This window comes from Coptis chinensis, chromosome 2, assembly GCF_015680905.1.
Source record: "Coptis chinensis isolate HL-2020 chromosome 2, ASM1568090v1, whole genome shotgun sequence".
Classification (NCBI taxonomy): Eukaryota; Viridiplantae; Streptophyta; class Magnoliopsida; order Ranunculales; family Ranunculaceae; genus Coptis; species Coptis chinensis.
In genome coordinates, this window is record NC_141457.1 from 107699628 (window position 1) to 107723045 (window position 23418).

At 38.1% G+C, this 23418-nt stretch overlaps 3 protein-coding genes and 1 long non-coding RNA gene across 4 annotated transcripts; 2 read left to right on the plus strand and 2 right to left on the minus strand.

Annotated features, from left to right (window-relative positions):
• The first annotated feature begins 225 nt into the window (after positions 1 to 225).
• LOC147520268 (uncharacterized) lies at positions 226 to 5982 on the plus strand. The gene is made up of 3 exons (XM_086591848.1): positions 226 to 1028; positions 1104 to 1289; positions 5439 to 5982. The coding sequence occupies exons 1-3, from the start codon at positions 588 to 590 to the stop codon at positions 5715 to 5717; spliced, it is 906 nt and encodes a 301-aa protein (XP_086447974.1). The 5' UTR covers positions 226 to 587; the 3' UTR covers positions 5718 to 5982.
• A 77-nt stretch (positions 5983 to 6059) lies between these two features.
• On the minus strand, positions 6060 to 9660 carry LOC147520269 (neutral ceramidase 2-like). The gene is given in 9 exon segments (XM_086591847.1): positions 6060 to 7007; positions 7093 to 7156; positions 7264 to 7389; positions 7543 to 7801; positions 8037 to 8292; positions 8446 to 8674; positions 8677 to 8735; positions 8849 to 9057; positions 9297 to 9660. Coding segments are annotated over 9 exon segments (2247 nt in total). The 5' UTR covers positions 9623 to 9660; the 3' UTR covers positions 6060 to 6288.
• A 7180-nt stretch (positions 9661 to 16840) lies between these two features.
• On the minus strand, positions 16841 to 18330 carry LOC147520270 (uncharacterized). The gene is made up of 2 exons (XM_086591849.1): positions 17765 to 18330; positions 16841 to 17473 (listed from the first exon to the last, which is right to left on the minus strand). The coding sequence occupies exons 1-2, from the start codon at positions 18041 to 18043 to the stop codon at positions 17051 to 17053; spliced, it is 702 nt and encodes a 233-aa protein (XP_086447975.1). The 5' UTR covers positions 18044 to 18330; the 3' UTR covers positions 16841 to 17050.
• Positions 18331 to 21816: 3486 nt separating this feature from the next.
• Positions 21817 to 23209, plus strand: LOC147520271 (uncharacterized). The gene is made up of 2 exons (XR_015214395.1): positions 21817 to 21943; positions 22827 to 23209. It is a non-coding gene; the product is annotated as an uncharacterized LOC147520271 (long non-coding RNA).
• Positions 23210 to 23418: the final 209 nt, after the last annotated feature.

Here is a 23418-nt window from a genome sequence, read left to right on the forward strand (position 1 = left end):
GAATTACATAACTCCCAAGTCCTAACAAGAGATTGAGTATGGAAGACTGATCTTTACCAAATAAAGCGTGAAAACTGATGAGTTGAAAGTTAGTAAAGTAATGTAGACATGTAATTACCAAAAGTCCAAAACCACTCCAAAGTCCAATAGTTAAAAATTTCTAAACTCTGGAGGGTTAGTGAAAATTTAAAGAATCTGTAGTTTTGTGAATTAGAAACGTATCAGAATTGAACTCGTATTTACTTATTAGTCAAGATTTTCGCATTTACTGAGCAAGATTCTTGCATATTTACTCCAATCAATAAAAAGGACCACATTCTCAGAAATCAACGAATACTTCGTCCGCACATACTGACATAACAAGACACCACACTATCTTCTATCAGAAGAAAGAGTATACCCACAACGGGAATATCAAGTCCCTCTCGTTGTTGCTGTCACCTTTTTCTATTTCCGGAAACTCTCTGCTGTAAACATTTAATATCCGCACCAGCCTGAAAACCAACTCACACACAGACTATCTTGTTTCCCTGCGCTATTTTCTCTCTGGTTTTCTTTCCTACACAACCCCGAGTAATTCGCTCAAAATGCACATAAAATCAGACTCCGAAGTAACAAGTATCGAAGCGTCAACTCCACCAAGATCACCGCGTAGACCATTGTACTATGTCCAAAGCCCATCACAACACGATGTTGAGAAAATGTCTTATGGTTCAAGCCCAATGGGTTCACCCCAACATCATCATCATCACTACCACTGTTCACCTGTTCATCACTCCCGTGAATCTTCTTCTACGACTCGGTTCTCTGCTTCTGTTAAAAACCCCAGAAATTTATCTACTTGGAAAAAAATTCATAACGAGCTTGATGAAGATGAAGAAGATGATGATTTTGATGAAAGGGGTCAGATTAATCGCGTGAAATTTTATATGATTTGGTTTGTTTTCTCGTTTGTTGTTCTGTTCACGGTGTTCTCGTTGATTTTGTATGGTGCGAGTAAAGCATACAAGCCCACAATCACCATGAAGGTTTGTTTTTTGCCTCTTCATTTCTTCACTGGTTTTTTTGTTTGTGCGAAATTGATTGGGTACTTTACGATGTAGGATATGGTGTTTGATGATTTTACTATTCAAGCTGGAATGGACGGTTCAGGAGTACCAACAGAGATGCTGACTATGAAATCAAAAGTCAGGATGATGTACCGAAATCCAGCAACGTTTTTTGGTGTACACGTGTCTGCTACACCTTTTGAACTCTACTACTATGATCTCAAAGTGGCTTCTGGATATGTGAGTGATTCTTTTATCCTCTTTCGAGTTAACTTTGTTGTCTTGCTTCGGATGTATGTCATTATAATTGGTACACTGTTTTGAAAAACATGGGCGAATCAGATATTAGGGACCCACTTTAGGACCATTGGATAATCTGGATAGATAAAAGCTGTAAAGTATGAGTATGTGGGGTCCATAAACTGCAAAAGATTGACGTTTTGATGAATTGTGTTATCGAGGGATGGAAATGATTGTATGCACTTGTTATTTTTAAGTTTCCTTCTCCCTATGAACGAGGAGCACACAAAAGGCAAGACAATTAGACAAACATAAAACCCTGCACGCACCTTAACGGCTTAACCAATGTCCCATGATGAAGAATTTCTGTTCACAAGGATGGCCAGGATAATAAAAAAATCAAGAATTGAAAAACTATCCCTTTTTTGAGATGAGGTGATTGGGTTCTTGGTAACTTCGCTAACTTGGCTTGTTGCATATTTGCATAGTTAACAATTCTTAAAGTTTCAAAGAGTGAAATATCTGATAATTGTTACCGATATTCCAGTGACTTGCTATTTTCCGGGAATTATCAATTATGTGTGGAAGTGTTGAAATTGAAAATTTTGAGATATTTAAATTTGGGTTATTTAGGTTTTAGTCCTATTTTTTTTTATGGAGTATATATAGGGCTTTTGTCCTAAAATTGTGGCTTATATTCCACTTCCCATTTGTTCCCATTTGTTGACTGTAAGTCGTCTCAATTGACTGTGGTCAAAATGTTTAATCCTCTTCGATTTTCTCAAATGGCCAGAATATCTTTGGAGAGTGCATTTCACGCGACTTGAAATTGGGTATAAGTAGGACCAAATCCTAATTTATCCAATTATAGGAGGGGTAAATCTTTAAAATGAGATTTTTGAAGAAAAAAACGCGACTTGAAATTAGACCGATGAAATCATTACGTGTCAAGTTATTACTGACTTCTGTCTAACGCAATTCTCAAGGTAATCATAGTTTACACTAGTAGTTTAGCCACACATAGCAATATTCACGATATTTGAAGTAAAGCTCTATAGGCAAAGTCATAAATTCGCACTATTTAAGCAATGCAATAAATCCTACCCCCACCCCCACCTTCACGTACATTTAAATATCGTGCGGTAACTTGTATTGTTTTAGTAGTTTGTCACTTTTTGCCTTTACATATAGGAGGTTGTAAGTGTGTTCGTACACGGAGTTTCTTCAGGTGGGCAACCAAAACAAATTGCAAGAAGAATTTATTAAATACTATATTAGAGCGTTAGTTATTGCACAGATTTCAACTTGGTTGATTTCAAGTCAACCACATTTGCAACTGTTTATGATTTTTCCGTCCTTGGTTCCAGTTGCAACAACACCATTTCCCTCAGATCGTATTTTGGCCTTAGACTTGTATTCAGTACGTGATTGTAGTTGTGAGTGAAGATCTCCTTTACTTTGGGACTGGTCTCACCATTAGCCCAGGCTTTATGGTAATCCAAGTGATAATTAATTGTGGCACATCGCCAGAAAATATGATGGAGATTGTTATGCCGGGAGTGTTTTAATGTTGTAATTGATTCTATTTTAATGAATCTATCTTTTTAAAGCAGGAAAGTTTAAGTGAATAAAATATGAAATCTAGCCATTTCCAGACAAATGGAGTCCATATCAAGAAGTAGGGGTGTCTCTTTTTGCCGAATTTCCAATTTTTCAGAAATCCGATCCGAAATTGGTTTGGTTCTGGGTGTAGTTTTCATGGGCCGATTTTACGATTTCCGAAAATTCCAAAAAAAAATTGGATTGGATTCGGATATAACTCTAAAAACCGATCCGATCCGATATCCGATATTATTGCCAATTTATTCCGAAAATATGTACTTTTCTCACTATCCATTTGATTGGATCTCGACCAGATCTCGACCGTTCATTCATTTTCTAGTTTTTTATTTCCAAAAATAAAACAAAAACATAACTTAGCCACTACTTTCCCACTTGAATTGGACCACTCTACTGTCATTACACCGTCTGCCATAACAACAATGATATGAAAAAAAATGTCATTGAGTCATACAATGACTTCCAGACCAATCCAAAAGCCAAATTCCAATAGATAGAATATTATGTAAAACTACTTAGAGTCTAAGACCAGAATCGATTATTCATGCAGACACTTTACACTTCAATTTCCACACACAAAAAAAGATTGAAACATTACAAATACTCAGACTTCAACAGAATGCAATGCTTGCTGTTGGTGGCTGCAGGTTCTTTTTCTCATTTTTTCTTGGATCATTTGTTTGAATGAAAATGGATTTTCTCAGTAAACAAGTGCGTATTGCTGTTGGTACATTGGTGTGGACATGGTTTTCTTTCCCTACAATGAACATTGGCGTATGATATTCCAAAAATAATTGAAAGTAAAGAGATCTTTGAAAATTTACCAAGTATTCCGAAAGTTCCGAAATTGAAAATATATTTTGAATCCGAAAAAAAATTGGATCGGATTTGGCTAGAATATTAGGTTCCGAAAAAAATTCGGAAAAATTCCGAAGGAGGTTAATTCGATCCGATTTGATCCGAAGTCACCCCTATCAAGAAGTAACGACATGTCATCAATTGAAGGCCGAATAAAGAAACATCTGTAGAAAAACGAAAAGCATGTGCTCGTGAAATCACCACTTGTTGAATGGCAGATAATTTCATCACTAACAACTCGACACGTGGTGATTTCATTGGTCAAATTTCAAGTCGCGTTTTTATTTTCAAGAATCTCATTTTTAGGATTTACCCCCTCTTGTAATTGGGTAATTAGGGTTTGATCATACTTTTACCTAATTTCAAGTCGCGTGACAAGCATGCTCCAATGGTATTCTGGTCATTTGAGAAAATCAAAGAGGATTAAACAGTTTGACCACGATCAAATGAGACGACTCACAATCAACAAATGAAAGTAGGATGTAAACCTAGTAATCAATAATTTTAGGACAAAAGCCTAAATACCTCATAAAAAGTAGGACTAAAGCCTAAATAACCTAAAACCTAAATAACCCCTCAAATTTTGGTCAAGTGTCAGATATTCAAATGAAATTACTGTCTATGGTTAGTTTTAATATGCAAGGGCTTTCCCTAATGCAAGGTGAGCCACGTAGGAGGAACTAATTTACCTAGATTTTAAAGTCATCTGGTGACCCAAGTTGAACCATTTGAATGCGAAGGCGACTAAAATATTTGGAGGGGGTCGCTTTTATTTACTTTTGCTACTCTACTAGGTTAGTGAGTGAGTGTCCCTTTTAAACTGAACAAAGATCTTGGTTCCCATTTTAAATTGCTTATCTCTGCCTATATTAATTTCGGACAGGATCCGCTACAATTTATTATGTCGACCGAATTACTAAGGATGGGGAATGTACTATTATTTCACCCCTTGCTAATTCCAGACCTTCTAAGGATAACACTCCACAAGCATGGACAGAGCAGAAGCCATTGGGCATTGGTCCAAGCCAAGCACTTGTCCTGTTAGGACAAAACCAATTCTATGGCCCTAAACCCCTAATAACAGATACTCCCCTTTTATTTTATTTATTTTATTTTTTATTTTTTTTAACTGTTTTTCTGATCAACATGTTTTTCTTTTTGATTGTTAACCTCTAATGGTGCACTTGGTACTATACAAGCACCTTTAGGAAGAATGTGCTGGTCAAAATTGAAACAGAGTTTTTCTGCTGTGAGGGCTTTGGTTGTCTTGGTTGGTGGGTGTTTGAGTGTTTCGTTACAAAATTTACTAGAAGAGGCTGCAAATTGAATTAAAATAGTGCTACTCTTCCAAACTAAAACACTACTGGCCTCTGTATGTGTGTAAACTTGGCATTTGTCATGATATGTTGTGTGTAAGATGGTTTTCTTCCCCTTGCATTTCAATTCTTTTTCCAGATCGACAAAAGTTGGTCATTTAAGTTCTGATCAGAAATGTTTATCTTTGTGTTCTCCAAAGACCTGTACATCTTAACAAGTATTTGTTGTAGATGTCAATGTATTTATCCTTTGTTCAAAAGTGACATTGGTATTCATAGCTGGAAATTATCTCACATCCGATGTCCCTGAACACTAATAATTCCTGTGACTTTGGTGTATATATATGTTTTACAGATGAAAGAATTCTACCAGTCAAGGAAGAGTGAAAATAAAATAACAACAACAGTGAGTGCGACGCAGGTTCCACTTTATGGAGGGTTATCGACAAGGAACACTCAATTGGAGAAGGAGACGGTTCCACTCAATTTGACATTTGTGGTGAGGTCCAGAGCTTATGTTCTGGGAAAGCTGGTTAAGCCCAAGTTCTATAGAAAAATCCGTTGCTTGGTCAATGTGAAAGGTAACAGGTTGGGCCACCCCTTCAATCTCACAAACAAGTGTGCTTATCATTGACATTTCAGTCTTGCGATTCACAAACTTTGAGCATAGAAGAAGGGAAGGTCTAGGCAACTTTTTTTGAAGACTCAGAGCATTTCTCAATCATCTACTCATATTACATAGTTTAGCTACACTGTGATATTAAAATCCCACAGTAAATTGGTCTCATTTTGTAGCTGAGTAGGTAAAAATTGTGTAGAATGTGGATTGTCTCATTCTTGTAAAAAATCGATAGGAAGATTTGCAATCATAGAATTGGAATATGAGTGGATATTCCACATCTTACTGTGTTTTCAATTAGAGATTTGATAATTCGCATCTCACACTTCAAAGTCAGAAAACAGCCTCAGGCAGTCGAATGACAAAACATGGTAGCTATCCCACGGTTTATTCTCTTTTTGACGTTTGATTTACTACTGTCCACCCACTGAAACCAATGGGTAAATCCATGATATAGTTTTGCAATTTATCTCAAGGTAGGGGTGTATTCTCGTTGCAACCAACTTATTCTCAATTCTTGCATTTTTTTTGTTAGTATGTAGAATCTTGCATTAGGAAAACAGAAAATACTACGCGAACTGATCAATTAGGACACTGGAAATGCACTTGAAGTACCAGTGAAGTACTCAACGGGAGAAATAATTGTCTCCTTTGATGACCCAAAGTGCCGTATTCTGTAAACACCAGTGCTTGCTTCTATTGGTATGTCCCATGCAACTGTCGCCAGGCCATATGAGCTGTTATCTGTTCTCCACTTGAAGTATATGCAGAAATCATCGTCATCATAGGTTGGTATCCATCGCTCACCTTGAAGCTTCTCTACTACAGCAAATGTACCTTCTGTCAGTAAATCGTTTCTTGGGTTTCCACTCCAGAATGTGGCATCTACCCTCTCCCCCTTCGTGAAGGAGCCTCTCCTTGGCAGTAGTATGTCTTGTTTTATGTCACCAAACTTCTTTTCTGGTGGAAGTGAGTCGCCAAGAGGTTGGACAATTAGGCTTATTTGAACAGATGAAAGATCAGGTGGAGATGGACCTTTGGCAAGCTTTTCTCCCTTTGCCATCGCTGTTGCAAGTTTGTTGAATTCTTGAATATATGCTGATAGTGTATGTGGACCATACAGGGTGGAAGCACCCTCATATCTCTGGAGCTTGTATTCTTCAAAGGTGGCAATATACTGGGAGTAGGTATTTGTAAGGCCAGCAATTACAATGTCGGTGCTATCATCGAATTCCCCATTTCCATTCCTTATGAGTGTTTCTTTTACTGCTTCCCTCAGTCTACGCCCCGCCATTGTTGTGAACTCTGAATCTCAAAGGGGTTACAATGATTATGACTTTAAGTTAATATTATTTTCTAGTTTTATTTTAAGTATACCCAGAAAACTGACCTCCAGGTACCGAGAGTATAACCAGTTTGCCCAACCTCAATATTTGAATTGGAAGAATTGCTGGCTGTATGAAGCAAGAGAGGAAATTCAGTCGGTACTTTGCAGTTAAAAGCATGACATTTCTGCGATTTCTGTGGGACAAAAACAAGCGAAGCACATATTTTGTCTTACCGCCCATGGATATGGGTCGAACATCTCCCCAGTGTCGAGCAAAACAGTCTTAGGCAATTGGCAGTCCACCTGGTACTGGCTCGGTTCTTTTAAAAAATTCCTCACCAGTATCCAAAAATCATTTACCTGTGTGTTGTATCTTTGTAAATTTCTCTGATATAATTACATTCAAGACTGACTAGTGATTAGATTGAAATGCTGTAATATCTAGAGGGACCTGCAACTCTGCAAGTATGTACAGCATCTTTGAGCTTAAAAAGGTAGGTAGTAAATGTTCACCTTAGTGTCACCTTGTTGAAACCCAAATGCGCCAGGTCCATCTGTAGTGCCAGCAGCAAATCCTGGACCAAGTGCAGCAGGACATGTCTTTACAAATTTATCAGCATCTAATTGCACGTTGAGATTTGTGAAATTCAGATAGACATGACGGTAATCTATCTTCCCTATCAGTTTTTCTTTGGCAGATGAAAACAAGTCGACTGCTTTCTTGAACTGTCTCTCCCCTATGATCTTTGTGCTTAATATCTCGTCCGGGTACCTGGCACACAAAACTATCAATGTCGTTTTGAGGAATTTAGGAAAAAGAGGGACATAGTCATTCGTGAATAATATGAGTTCTGAAACAGCAGAACTAGTAGTAGCATTCAGTTTCCTTATCTACGAAGGGAGTTCAATTTCAATTCTTCTAGCCCGCTATAGTAGCTCTATAGTCATCCTTGTTCATCAACATTTCTTGTACTTCGATTTAGAAGAACTTGAAAAAGGACTAGTACCCGGGTCCACGGCCGATACAAAGCTGGTTATTTCCATTGCAAGTTGAGTGATTAAAGTCACACGGTAATCCAGTATCAGTACAAAAAGCTCCGAGTACATTTGGGCTCACATCACCCACATTTGACTGGCAAAACGCTCCCACAAACAATGAACCATCATTCTTCCTCACTTTTGAAGCTTTGCTACTCTTACTGTCGCAGAGTTTCCCTCCACTTGGTTTGATTTTTCCTGCTACTTCCAACAATGCATTATCATCTACACGATTTAAAAGCCAAAAAATAACAATAATAAAAAAAAGTTATGTACTTGTCTTTAAATTGCTATTTCCTTAGTAAATTTATATGGTTATAATGGCTACTCAATGGTTGAATTATACTTCAGAAATGAACTAGTCATATGTATACGTACTAGATACGCTAGTGTAGTTGGTAATAGTTGTTGATGTAAACCAGTCCTCAAAGAACCTAGCAGCAGCACCCTTGTTGTCTCCACTGATGAGCTTGTTGTCTTTGCTCATAGAGGTTCCATGTGTTGCAAACCAACTAAAAGCTCCTATGTTCTTACCAGTGTTGTCATCAACAAACTTCAAAAGAGTCATTTGGGTGTCAACATTGGTTGGGTATTTTGCTCTCTCTCTTCAGCTGGGTTGTACAAATATGCACTTGGACTCCTATTTATTCCTGCATTCTCCACCTCCCCTGCAAAAGAAAGTCCGACAACATTACTGTTGGGCCTATTAGTTGCCAAAGGTTTGGGGCAGAAGCCTGTACGTTTCTTGTACCACCTCACACACACAGAGCATCGGACAAACCTGTGTTGATGAAAACTGAACCAGGATTGAGATTAGTATGAGCTATTACGATGCTCTGCTCGATGGCGTTGACGATTGCATCGAAAGATTGTTGGACAAAACCAAGAGAAGTTACGGAGTAGACGACATACTGCAAGTACCCTGCTGGTCCAGCGTGAGTATGGGTGCCACTGATTGCTACATTATCTTCATTGTACAAATCTCCGTACCTACATTAAATAAAATGTGAAAGCAAAATTAAAGAAAAAGTTAATAATATGCTGTAAGTTCATATCGTGCTAGGACTACTAAAACATTTTAGCAGGTAAGTAATCCCAAAGAGGGGTAGTTTGTTAGCATTGAACATTTGAACCAAATGAAATTAACACAATAATCAAGTAAAACCAACTTTATGTGGTATTGAAACTTAAAATGTTAATCCCTATTATGATTTTAGTCTCGACCTTACCTTGATTTAAGTTTCTCTAAGACTTTGATAGTGACCAATTGTGATGCCATGCCAGCATCAAGATTAACAAAAGCGAACCTCGCCCCATCAGTGCTCTCCGCGACAATGAATGCTCGTGCTCTTAGGCGAAAATGGACCCCAGCTGTTACCTGGTCCAAGTTAGCATAGCCCATCATATTCACATCAGCTGCAGGCCCAGTCATGTCATAGCTGCCAACCCCAATCAAGTAATCTCCATTAGCAAGTCTAATTGTGCCAGTTAGAACACATGTAAAGCTGACTAGTGAAAGTAAATTAGTGTATAGGTGCTCTCTGATTCTCAACATTTTTTTGTTCAACTCTTACTTCATTGTATGGAAATGAGGTGGTTGGACTTTATAAGCTTGAATAATTGGTGTGGTTTAAAATAGTTTTAATTGTTCTTAGTTTTAAGCGAAAGTATGAACCATGAAGTGAATGTTTTGGCTTTTAGTTGTGAGCTTGAGCTGGCTAGTGGTAATGTAGGATTATTTCTTGGGTTGCTCCGTGGTGATAGTATGTTTTATAGGATGGAATTTATCGGTTATAGCTAACAAATGACTTCCACGGCCGAACACCAATTCTTTTTTGGCACAAGTGAATTCGGATAACTCCAAGCGTTGAGTAGAATTTCCTCATATGCTTGCCTTTGCCTGGCATTATCTTCTCCAGCCTCTCACTTATACAAATTAACCTCTTATTTGTTACGTAAACGAATGCGGAAGCGTGACAATTGGACAAAGAAGATTGAATGTAGTGATAGAAATCGACAAAAAACAAATCAATTAAAACACTTACCAATGCAAAACGAATAACCGATAGAAATGGAGACGAGATTTACGTGGTTTGGCGTTAGCCTAATCCACCAAGCAAAAGAGAAGAATTTTACTAATCAAGAGATAAACAAATAGAGTACAATCACTCACAAACGAATCCCGAAGAATTCACAAACTCTCTCTCACAAATTTTAGCCTTACAAATCCCACCAACTGGTCTTGTATTTATAGAGGTGGGTATCAAATTAGAATCCTATTTAGAATAGGAAACCAAAACCAAAACCAATATGAATTTGGTAAGCGTGGGGTAACCAGATACCAACAATTCTCCACCTCGTAAAGATTTATCCAAACTGAGCCGATCAACCTAATAGCAAATCCCCTCTTCAAAGCACAAATGTCCAAGGACCAAACAAATAACAAAATGTCCAAGAAGGACCAAACACGATCGTATTCACATAGTGGCTGCTTACGCTACTTTTATTAAAAGATCAAGCCGATCGTAGTTCACCAATGCCCTTAAGAGCCAAATCATCTCAATGAAGGATATGAATCAAATTCAAACAATGTTGAAACTTGATTCCGTAAAACCACTTTGGTTAACATATCGGTGGTTCTCCTTGGTGTCTATCTTAGTGAGTAAGATATCACCCTCCTCTAAAATTTCTCGACAAAGTGAAAACGCGACATCAATGTGCTTTTCAGACGGGCATGATGAACTTGGTTCTTGGCCAAATATATAACACTCATGCTATCACAAGTTGAATCTCGAGCTCACCCCGCATTAACAATACCCAAGTCATCTAACAAACCCCGCAACCAAATAACCTCTTTCATAGCCTCGTCACCACCATATATATTCTCGCCTGTGTAGACAATGCAAATCAGACTGCAAAATAGACCTCCAACTTACCGGAGCACCGGCTAAAGTAAATACATACCCAATGGTGGACCGGACGCTTTATCTAAATCACCGAGATAGTCGAGTCCACATAACCCACACAAAGCTTACTAGTATCCCTCTCAAACATCAAACCAACATCTACAGCATCAAGAATGTACCGTAGAATCCATTTCATGACTTGCCAATGTTTCTTCCTGGGGTTATGCATATATCTACTAACAACACTAATAAACTTTGTGAAATGTCCGCCTAGTACACACCATCGCGATACATCAAACTACCAACAACACTTGCATATGGAACACGAGTCATGTACTCACGCCCTCATCGAACTCGGAGACATAATAGCACTAAGTTTAAAATGAGGGCAAGAGGTGTACTTTACTGCACTTAGTGTTCCCATCAATACCAAACTTCAGTAGTACCTTATTCAAATATGTCTTTTGAGACAAACAAACTATGCATTTTGCTCTATCTCTCCGAATCTCCATGCCAAGAATCTTCTTTAGCTTCACCCAAGTCCTTCATCTCAAATTTCGAGGACAAAAGTCGTTTAAGCTTATCAATCTCAATCTTGCTTCTTGAGGCTATAAGCATATCATCAACATACAAGAGCAAGTAGATGAAAGAGCCATCATGTAGTTTCTAAAAATATACACAATGATCATAGTGACTTCTCAGGTACTTTGAGCCCTAGCATAAACCGATCAAACCGCTTGTACCATCGTGCCGGGAGATCTGTTTCAAACCATATAGCGATTTTTTCGGTTTACACACCAAATCCTCTTTGTTTGCAACTTTAAACCCCTTGGCCGAAGTCATATAGATCTCCTCTTCTAAAATCACCATGTAAAAGCAGGTTTTACATCGAAATGGCTAGCTCCAAATCATACCGAGCTACCAAGGCCAAAAGGATGCGTATGGAGGAGTGCTTTACAACCGAGAAAACACCTCATTATAGTCAATCCCTCCTCTCGAAGTAGCCTTTAGCTACCCATCTTGCCTTGTAACGTAACTCATTACTTAGAGATCCTTCTTTCAATGCAAACACCCATTTCGCCAATCGCCTTCTTACCCTTAGGTAACTTTACAAGCACCTGTGTATCATTCTTATGAAGAGATTGCATCTCCTCATCCATAGTCCGTCTTCCACCTTTCTGACTTGGAGCACTGGATTGCTCCATAATATGAGGAAGGAGCATCTTCATCAAGACTTTCAATAACAGGAAGTGCATAGGTAACGTAATCGTTTAGCCAATACAATGGGGGAACATTTCTCTTAGATTTACCAGTTGCAATAGGCTCATGAACCGGAGCCAAAGGACCAACATTCATATGCTCCTCTAATGGAGCCATATCCTCTGCATCATCATTTGTTCCATCACCTGTAATCACTATTTCTGTGTCTTCAAATGGAACATCAACTGACTGACTATCCATGGTTGCCAATCTACTAGATACAGAACCATCTGGACTAGGTGAAGACGCATCAATCTCCACCTGCTGCAATACCTCTTTGGCCATACTCTCCACCTGCTGAGAGTCAGCAGACTTCAACATAGAAGCCTCATCAAATGTCACATCTCTGCTTTCAAAACAAATTTCTTATCTTCGGATCCCATAGCTTATAACCTTTAACTCCACTTTTCGGACTCCACAAAGATAGCTTTATTTGCTCTAGGATCCAACTTACCATCTTTGACATGAAAGTAAGCGGGACACCCAAACACACGGCGGAATCATAATCCCGAAAGCGGGTTTACTGCACTCAAACCTCCATAGGAGTTTTACTTCCATTGACCTAAGGCAACCTCGTTAACAAGGTAGCATGCATAACTCACCTCAAATTTAAAACGCTTTGCCCAATCCAAAGATTGGACAACATACACCGCGACTTTCTCCATTAGAGTACGGTTCATAATGCGTTCAACTACCCCATTTTGTTGGGCGCACCTTTCAATCGTGAAGTGCCTCTCTATTCCCCTCATTTCGACATGCTTGCAAGAATGGATCACTCGTGATATTATTCACCACCATTATCGGCCCGGAGTCTTTTGATCTTTTTTCGCCACCGAAGTTTCAATCAACTTCTTCCACTTCACAAAGATATCTAGGACTTCATCCTTGTTTCTCATGGTATATACCCACAAACGCTTCTAGAGTAATCATCAACAAAGGTCACATAATAATGTTTGTTCCTCCAAGAGATGCATTCCTAGAAGGACCCCAAACATCCGAATGAACATAATCAAGGGTTCCACGCCAGACGGTGGATAGCGGTGCCAAACTTTACCCTTTGTCCGCTTGCCCGAACACAATGCTCACAAAAATCCAACTTACAGGTCTTAGCACCTTTCAACAATCCTTGCTTTATTAACGTTTGCATGGACTTCTCACCTGCATGTGCAAGACGCATATGCCATAATCTGGTGGCCTCCTTAGCAACTGTCTCTGAATGCTCAGTAACAGCTACTTCTCCACTAACTGTACCACCCTTCAAATAGTACAAGTTATTCTGACGTATGCCTTTCATGATAACCATTGCTCCAGAAACTATCTTTAGAACACCACTGTCAATGACTACCTTGTAGCCCTTAGCTTCTAAAGTACCAACAGAGATAAGATTCTTCTTCAAAGCGGGAACATAGCGAACATCCTTGATTTCCTTAACCGTTTCATCATACATCTTGAGACGAATATTACCCATCCCCATAATGCGACAGGGTTGATCATTCCCCATCAACACATCACCACTTTCAAGCTCCTTGAAACTTGTAAACCACTCCCTTATGGGACAAACATGATAGGTAGCACCCAGATCCAAAATCCAATGATTGGAATCAATGAAACAAATACGATGTAACAGAAAAGAGAAATTTGAACTATCGTAATCATTACCTCCTTAAGCAATGTTGACATTAGATCGTTTCGCCAAGATCTTTTACGCCAGGTTTCAACTTCTTGTAGTCTTTCTTCCAATGTCCAACCTCATGACAAAAAACACACTCATCACGGGCTAGATTTCGCCTCTCGACTTGAATCCAGATTTACTTCTTCCACCACTGTAGAGTTTGGGCGGTCATTAGACCTCCCTCTTACCACAAAAGCAGTGCTCGTCGACTCTCTTGACTCCTTTTCATTGTTGTTCATCATATCCCAACTTGTCAACGCAGACTGCACCTCAGAATAGTTCAAAGCTTTCTTCCCGAACATAATGGTGGTTTTTATATGCCCATACTCCTCCTTGGGAAGAGATCTCAACAAATGGAAAGCTTTGTCTTCATCCTTCGTTTCTTCTTCAATGTTCAACAAGTCGGTAAGTAACTTGTTAAACTCGTTCATATGCTGGGACAATGAAATACCTTCTTTCTTTCTCATATCATACAACTTTGATTTCATAAAGACACGACCTTCTATTGTCTTATCTAAGTACTTCTCTTCAAGGATTCTCCAGATTTCCTTGGTCGAAGTCTCATTGAGAACAAGGTACTTCACATCCCTAGCCAAACACGATCTTATGATACCACAAGCTCGCCTATTTTTCTTAACCCAAACACTCTCCTCTATATCCGATGGTTTTTCGTCTAACACATCATCCAAGTCTTGTTGGCATAGTGCATCTATAACTTCACAACGCCACATACTAAAATTGTTAGATCCATCGAATTTCTCCACATCAATCCTTGCATGGTTAATATTCAAAGTCGTAGGAGGTGATTTCTCCTTAGACGCCAGTAAGAAGTAGTACCCGATGGAGGATCCGCCGCCATACTTTTCAAACTTTCATATACCACAAAACAATCAATAAACCAACAAAAGAAGCCCTAGGTAGAACCTTGGCTCGATACCAATTTGTTACGTAAACGAATCGCGAAGCGTGACAATTGGACAAAGAAGATTGAATGTAGTGATAGAAATCGACAAAAACAAATCAATTAAAACACTTACCAATGCAAAGTTTAATAACCAATAGAAAGTAGAGACGAGATTTACGTGGTTTGGCTTTAGCCTAATCCACCAATCAAAAGAGAAGAATTTTACTAATCAAGAGATAAACAAATAGAGTACAATCACTCACAAACGAATCCCGAAGAATTCACAAACTCTCTCTCACAAATTTTAGCCTTACAAATCCCACCAACTGGTCTTGTATTTATAGAGGTGGGTATCAAATTAGAATCCTATTTAGAATAGGAAACCAAAACCAAAACCAATATGAATTTGGTAACTGTGGGTAACCGTATACCAACATTATTCGCATCTCGGCCAATCCTTTTGGCTGGAATTTTACCATATCTCTAGTTTCAGTTAAGCACAGTTAACTAATTAAGGTTGTATTTGGCAGGGCATAAGTTGTATTGTGCTAGTATGCTACACTATATACAATCCAAAATTCTTTATAACTACGTTAGTTTGGACTTTGGACATGTAGATCTGCATTCAAGTGAATAATTTGATTTTGAAGACTGAATTTTCAAATTTATCCATATATTTGTTTTTGGACTTTGTAGACCTGTTTATGCAAACCACCCTGTTTCCACCATCTTGAATTTATGATAAATAATTCTTGTGTGATGTTATTTGACTGTTATAGCGAAAGTGATCTGGATGTTTCTGAAGCCAAAATTAAGCAAAATAAAAACAGTATGATTGTAATTTGTAAGTACTTTTTATATTTTTGTTTATGTTTCTGTTTGAGTTTTTTTTTTTGGAAAATGGTTTAGTTTGCAAGGTAACAATCATTGCCCAGAAAGCAAAACGTTGAAAGGAGAAAAATTGCTTTGTTTTCTTTTACGCATTGTCTTCCATTAAATTCCGAACAGCGTTGCCTAGGACACTTATACCTGTGTTGCCCGAAGAGGAAACCCAGAAATCACAGGCCTCCATTGCACATTCCATTTCTTGGAATTTTTGCTTGCTTATACGAATAACAACCTATCGAAGTGATATAACATAAGAGACAGTGAGAAACTAAGGTGCAGACACATATCCACCTTCAAAGTCACATGACAACACATATCCTCCTCGCTTATACCGGAATCTAGATCCTTCTTCCCATAGAAATTTTTACGTTTGCCAAAAAAAATCATGAACATTTTAAGTTTTACTTCCCCTGTTCCCCAGCATCTAGCAAATATCATACTGCCTAGTGAACTCCCCTTGGAATCAATATCAACCTTGAATCCCATAGCTAGGTGCTAGGGTGAGGGCAAGAGAGATAGATGATTCAACTTGATGTTAAGATGGTTTCACTATTTATGGGAAATTGCGTCACTAAGGCTGAGTCCAATGGCTCCGCATCCCCACAAAAGTGGTGTGATTTGCGACAGTTCATACTCTCCATCCATATATTACTCTCCATATATAGAGAGTATTTTTGAGAAATGTGGAGTGCATTCTACGCGAGTTGAAATGACGTAAAATGAAAAAACCCAAATGGCGCAAGTTGAAGTTGCCCAAAATAAAATGGAATTTCATTTGGCGCCATTTGAATTGGAGTCATTTGGCTCTTTTGCCTTTTGCGTCATTTGGCACTTTTGTTTTTTGCGTTATTTGGCGCCATTTGAATTGAGTCTTTTGATTTGCGTAGTATTTTTAAATGGCCAAAACCTAGTCTCTATCCTTATAATCCTAACAACAAGAGTTATCTTTGCCCCCTTTTTAAAATCAAATAATTCTGTAACATCATCATAATATGTCAGTATGTCACAAACTCACAACTTGTTAAAGCAATTTTCATGGTGGAATAGCATCATTGGTCCAAAAAGTAACGATAGACAAAGAATAAAGGTCCTTGAAGATATTATTAGGGCTAAGTAGCTTTCACAAAATATCACTAATAAATCTAACAGTAAACAATCAAATCCATTTAATATTTAATTCACAACTGGAAGTAGTGGAGATGATATCATATGATAACTAGATCTCCCCCTTTCAAACAAAATTCACGACGACAAACTTACACATCAAGCACTTACTATGCATATAGAGAAAATTCAAAACTAACAGCAACAAAAACAAACCCCATCTTCATATGATCGATCTCTGTGATAAAATTAGTGATCAGTCTCTTTCTTCTCTTCTTCAGTCTTGTGGTACCCGGGCAATTTCTCCTTGATCTTCTCCAACATTCCCTTCTTCTCTTTCGCCTCTCCCTCGTGCTCAACTGGAGCAGGAGTGGGGACAGGCGCCGCAGGGGCAGAGTACTCCTGGGGCTTCTTGTGTGTACCGGGAAGCTTGTCCTTGATCTTTTCCATGAAACTCTTCTTCTCCTCTGGAGTTTTCACATCTTCAGGATGAGAAACAACAGCGGGTACTTCATCATACTTCTCAATTGGTATTGAAGTGTCTTCCTGTTCAAACTTCTTCTCTTCTTCTTTCTCACCTGATATCTTCTCCTCAATCTTCTCTTTCAATCCTTTCTTCTTCTTCTTCTTGATCTTCTCTCCTCCCTCTTCCACTTCTTCCTCATCACTAGACTGCATGATTCAAAGAAAATGAGTCATTACAAAATTTGTTTTTGCACTTTAGAATATGACTCTGTTTTATCGATCTTTTTTTCAGAATATGTTGAAACTTGAAATACAAGAAAACTTTTGCCGTGGCCTAAACAATGACAAATGTTCATGTAACAAAATAACAACTCAAAAAACGTCGCACGATCAAATCAATTACTACTACTACTACTACTACTGGTCTACTGATCTGACCTTATTCTATCAATCAATTATCAAAGATGAATTAAAACAGGTAGGTATATGTAAACTTACCGAACTAGAACTGCTGCTGCCAGATCGGTGAAGCTTTTCAAGTAGACTAGGCTTCTTCTCCTCTTCCCCTTCTACCTTAACCTCAGGTTCCGACACATGTACTTTCTCAGGTTCCGACACATGCACTTTCTCAGGTTCCGACACATGCACTTTCTCCAACTCAGTAGCAATCACTTCTTCTTGTGGCTTCTCTTCTTCTTTCTTCCTCAAGAAATCAAACATCCCACGATCCTTGATCTCTCCAGTCTCAACGTTTGTATGTTGTTGTTCCTCAGCCATATTATTGTTGACACTTGGCAAATAACTTAACAAACACAAAAGAAATAAGAACACTAGCTAGCTTTTTGTTAACAGAGATTATATGTGTTGAGAGGATGAAGTGAATAAGAGGAGAGTGGGGTTTATATAGAGATGGAAAACGCGCAAGTAACGCGATTAAGGCAAAAATAAATGAGTAAAGAAAGTGAGAGGAGAGACTGTCGAGTAATTGTAACCGACGAAAGTATATAAAAAGAAAAAGGAAATAATAAAAGTAGGAAAAGGAAATAAAATAAGAGATGAGAGAGGGAAAGAGAATGTGTTTATGTGCGTGTATAGGCTGGAAGGATTGTGTGTCATGGCATTGCGTGCCGACTACCAATGGAATCATAATCAGGTCCACGTGTTTATGGGGACAATGGGTAGATCTCGAGATCAGGTTTATCAGAAGGTCGGTTTAAGGACTTTACTCTAATGACCAAATGCCACGTGTACTGCGCATAGATATGACTGGTTGGCAAGAAACTGTGAGCTGCCAGTGAGGTACGTTTGCATCAGACACTGTGACTCCATCTGTGGAAATGGATGGCCCAGAAGTGATGACGTGCAGTTGGTGGGGTCATTTGAAGAATCTAAGCCTTGTATACTTTTTCCTATAGGTCCCATCCGCATGGGTGAGCAGCAGTACCTCACCACTGGAGTGGTGACTTGTGAGCCCCTTATTCTGCGTGTATTTGTTCTGACTTCGAGTAAAATCCAATGTATTTGGTGCGTGATTGGGATATTTTCCAAGGTACTCTATTTTTCCCCGTTAATCAACAAAATATAAGATAATTTTAGGTGGTAGTATCACTTGTCAAAAATTTTAAATTTGAAGAAAAAATTTGAATTTTTTTGGAATTCCAATTTTTTTGGAATTCCAACTCTAGGTAGTAGTATATTCGATTGTATCACTTGTCCGTTTGCATTCTTGTTTGCAAATTTGACAATTTGAATGCGGATGCGGAACAACATTAGTAATGTCACGCGCTATTGTAAATATTGTCGATTTTTATTTATTTATTTATTTATTTATTTTGACTAGCACCACGTGTCAGTGGTACTGTACTGGCACACGTCACTACTAATGTCGCGCGAGTTATTATTATTTTTTATTTTTTCAATTTGGTGCGACAGTGGGAATGTTACGTGAGTTTTTTTTTCAACTTGGAGGCGATAATTGTCGTGCGACAATAGTACTGGCGTGCGCCAGTACCAATAACGCGCGTGGTAGAATCTACAATCTCATTTACGGTTGATATTTGCGACCAGTTATAGTTGGTCAAAATTTACGACCAGTTTCTCCAAATTTCTTCTTCAAATTTAAAGAATACTACCACTATCTAAAAATGCTCTAAAAACTATCATTTAATACAGTCGCATTGGTAGTTTTTTTTTAAGATAATATTCGCATTGGTAGCTTATTATTACGAATAATGCTAATAAACCATTAATATATCCAATTAAATTGGCCAGTATCCATGGTGTCAATCTGGTATGCACTGACATTTAAATTGAAATTAGTTGGATGCAATAAGTTCAATTCTGCTCAAATTATCTGTACGCCATAAATTTATCATCAAGTGGCAATAACGTATAGCAAAATTAAAAATCTCTTTTAGAGAGTAGTTGAATAGTCGTGCCCAATTTCTTTACTTGGTAGTCATTATCGAGTTCTTTACTTGGGAAGATTGAACTTTTAAATCGATGAGGCGGGCCTTGAAATAGACAGAGTCGGTTGAACATAGACTTTATTTTTCAAAAAAACTAATATGGGCTAAAGGATGAAACTGTTGTGTTCATCATTTCTTGTAGCGAGACTTTCTCACATCATGGCCGACCACTTCCTAAATCAAGTCCGAGGAACATGCCCAATAATTAAACCGAATCATACTTTGGGAGACTCTTGTACGAATGTTTCTTTATCAGTTTGATCTCCAGATTGACACCAGTCCTAGAGAGACAGTGATCAGCAGGGTAATGGACTTGATGTTTTAATTTTTATGATTCTTTACTATGTGCTGAGTAGATCTAGTACGTAATCCGAAAATTTGGAGCAATTCTGAAGTTCATATGGTTAATCTTCACTTGATTTCTTTACATTATCTGAATCTGTTTTATTAAACAGGAGAGAAGATGCAAGTTGAACCAAACATTGGTAAGAACATTAATAAATTAAGAAAAAAATATGTTGTCCCTTACCGGATATAATAGCGAAAAAAAAATCCCTAACCGGATGTTGCACGGCACCCTCAGCTCACTTCGCCACGCAAAAACTTGCATGGTAGCCTCTAATTAAGGCCTTAAGGGAACAAGAAAAGTACTTTCTAAAGATTTCCAACTTTCCAAGTTCCAACTGCCAAGCACGTACGAAACTATACAGGGAAGTGATGGAACAGAGACGAATACAACATTGTACGCAATCTGTTTGGTACGTCGGCCATGTAAAACAGCATGACATACAATTGGGTTGATGTTGCCAACAGCGGATGTTCCCTCTTCCTTGTTGTAGTTGTAGCAAAGGTGGATACACGCAAATGTCTTTCCAAAAATTGCTATCGTTTGTGGACTGCCCCTTCACCAAATAGAATAATAGATTGGCCGAGTTCGTTATTTACTGTTGTGTTATCTATCTAACAAAATAGAGAAGTATGGGGGCCAAAAAGCTCCATCCAATAGTTGGTAATCATCCTACCTACATTAATATCCATTTTTCCAAGATACTCACAGTGAGCCACATCAACAATTTTTTTAAAAAAACCCATATTTTCAGAATATTTATTTTCCTTCTTACGAAAAATACCCTTAAAATTGGTCTATTTTGTAATTTATAGAAATCTATTAGGTCTTTTCACATGTGGTGAGAAAAAAAAAACAAAAAATACGCCTCATTTGAATTGTATGCTGGGGGTAAGGAATTAATTAACAATCCAAAAAAGAAACCCAAGTTGTCGTCAAACACCTAAACTTTCTCAAATCTCCAAATCAGGAAAAAATCTCTTGATTCTTCTCGGAACTCTCCATAGCGGGGATAGGGTCATTCGTAATCTCAAGCCAAAGTCTCTGTATTTTGGAAAGCGCAGAGCTGGGAAAACTGATCGGCATTAGTTTGTTTGTCTCATACTGTTGCAGAGGGATGAAACAAATGGCGTTCTTGCTAGGAATGTAGAGTTCTCACAGCTGGTCATTGACTATGAAAGAAAAGTCCGTGAGAGTTCTGATTCTTTACATGCTGCCGAAGAGCTTTCAAGAAAGTTAACTATGGAGGTTACTAGAGCTATTTGATATAATAAGCTCTTTTTAGTCTCTGACAATTTTGTGTTTTTGATAGGCGAGTGTTGATTTATCCAAAGGGGAACAATGTAGATTATTTATCAATGTACTTAGATGTAGCACATGCGACTGATTTGCCTTGTGGGTCGAGTACAAATGCCCAATTCGGGGTTTGTCGTGGTTAATCAAGTGTACAAGATAAATACACCGTAAAGACGGGGTTTGAATTTTTCCCCTCTGCATCTCTTTCTTCCCGAAAACTATGTGCGGGTGTATTTACCCTTCTATAGACTACTTTTGAAGAACCTTATATACACTTTCTACAGCTTAATTCTCACTACATTGATTACGTTTTTATAGATATCTCGATCTGTTGAAGCATGAAAAGAGTTTGTGAATCCGAGAAAAGAGCGGTCCGATGAAGTTTGTAGTTTGCCCACAGAGGGTCCATCGCCTTCGGGTGATGTTTCAACCCCCAAAAAAAAAAATGTAAAACGAAAAGGTTATCCTCTATATTACTGTCTTGATCTATTTAATTTTGTTTAAATCGTCTAGGAGGCGAGAGTCAAGGAAATGAGGAAGCAAGAGGAGTACTTGAAGCAAGTTAAGGTTGGTTTGCTTATTTTATCCTTTTATGTGTTTCTAGCAAAGAAATTGTATCGTCGGGGGTTGTGTTTATTTTTCTAGGGTTTTAGCAGAATGTAAGTGGTATATGTCTTAAGTCTTAACAATGCTACTTTTGCTACTGTTCTTAGGGCGTGTAGTGGTGTGAGAATTTGAGTTTTCACTATGTTGATCAAATTCACTCTAAGATTATGCATTATGGTTTTGAAACTGATCCAATAGTATGTAACCCTTTGATTGATTTGTATTCAAAGAGTGGAGGCATAAGTTTGGCGCAGACAATTTTTAGGGTATGTTAGAAGACTTCGAGGGCATGGTCCACTTGCCCAGCGTGGCAATAAGTGTTGATGAGGATAGCCTAGGTTGTACGCTGTGGAGGTAATTTTTGTAGCTTGGGTTTCTAACATAGAGCAAGTTTGGAGGCAACGTTGTACAAATTCTCTTTCTGCTCCTGGTCCTGCCTTACAGAAGAACGTAACGTAGTGGAGGTGGTGGATGAGCCGCAGAGAGATTGGAGGAGATGGTTGTGTGAGAGTCATGATGATGGAAGGCTGAATCGTTTTTGAGTTATCCCTCACCTATAGTTAAATGTAAATTGCACAATCACAGGGACGAGGGACTCTGCCTCTTATCACTGTTACTCTGATCAAACTTGCAAGTATTATTAAAGCAGCGGCTAGGTAAAATTAAAAATGGCCGGGGAACCTCTAGCATAGAAGCCCTGCTAAACTTTGGAAAATGAGTGGGTCTAGAAAGAACGAGAGGTATAAGCTCTACAATTATTTCCTCTATATTTCTGTGGGGTGGGATTTTGTGATTCATTTTTTTTTTTTTTTTTTTTTTTGATAAGTAAATTTTATTAATGTAGGGCAAGACCAGAAAGGCCACTACAATTAGAGTATAGTGAAGGTTTTGTGATTCATACACCTGAAAACAGATTACACAGCATCTAATCCCGGCAGATAAGATTTGCAATGGTCCATATATGGCATTATGGCAATGCACTGGGGAAAAGAACAAGCATAAGTTCAAAATAGATACTGACAATGGTGCTGCAAGTCTCAGTATGTTCTTTCAGAATACACTGAAGTACATAACTTCCTCTCAGTATGTTCTTTTCCTTTTTGCATTTATCAGGATCTTTGTTCTATAAAATATATCCAATTAATACTTGGTATGTGTGTTTCTTTATCTTTTGTGGATAAATATGCTCTTTAATCTGATAAAAAATCATTTTCATTGTTCAAGACATTCAATAGTCGTATTTAAATTTCAGGAGTATAGATCTCACCTTATGGGATGATCGGTTATTAAATGGTGTCTGTTCCTTCTTTTAATATTGTTATCATACAATGAAATATATTGTCTGCTTTGGAGCTTTTGAGAACCAAATTAAATATCACAAGTCAAATTAACATGTCTTAAATTAACAGGTTCGACCATTATTCTTTATAGTTGAT

Bases quoted from the DNA above. Each gene is read 5' to 3' on its own strand.
- LOC147520268 (XM_086591848.1), top strand. From the start codon at position 588: ATGCACATAAAATCAGACTCCGAAGTAACAAGTATCGAAGCGTCAACT. The intron at 1,029-1,103 runs GTTTGTTTTTTG...TTTACGATGTAG, and splicing joins AGCCCACAATCACCATGAAG to GATATGGTGTTTGATGATTT. The intron at 1,290-5,438 runs GTGAGTGATTCT...TATGTTTTACAG, and splicing joins TCAAAGTGGCTTCTGGATAT to ATGAAAGAATTCTACCAGTC.
- LOC147520270 (XM_086591849.1), bottom strand. From the start codon at position 18,043: ATGGCTGAGGAACAACAACATACAAACGTTGAGACTGGAGAGATCAAG. The intron at 17,474-17,764 runs GTAAGTTTACAT...TGAATCATGCAG, and splicing joins GCAGCAGCAGTTCTAGTTCG to TCTAGTGATGAGGAAGAAGT.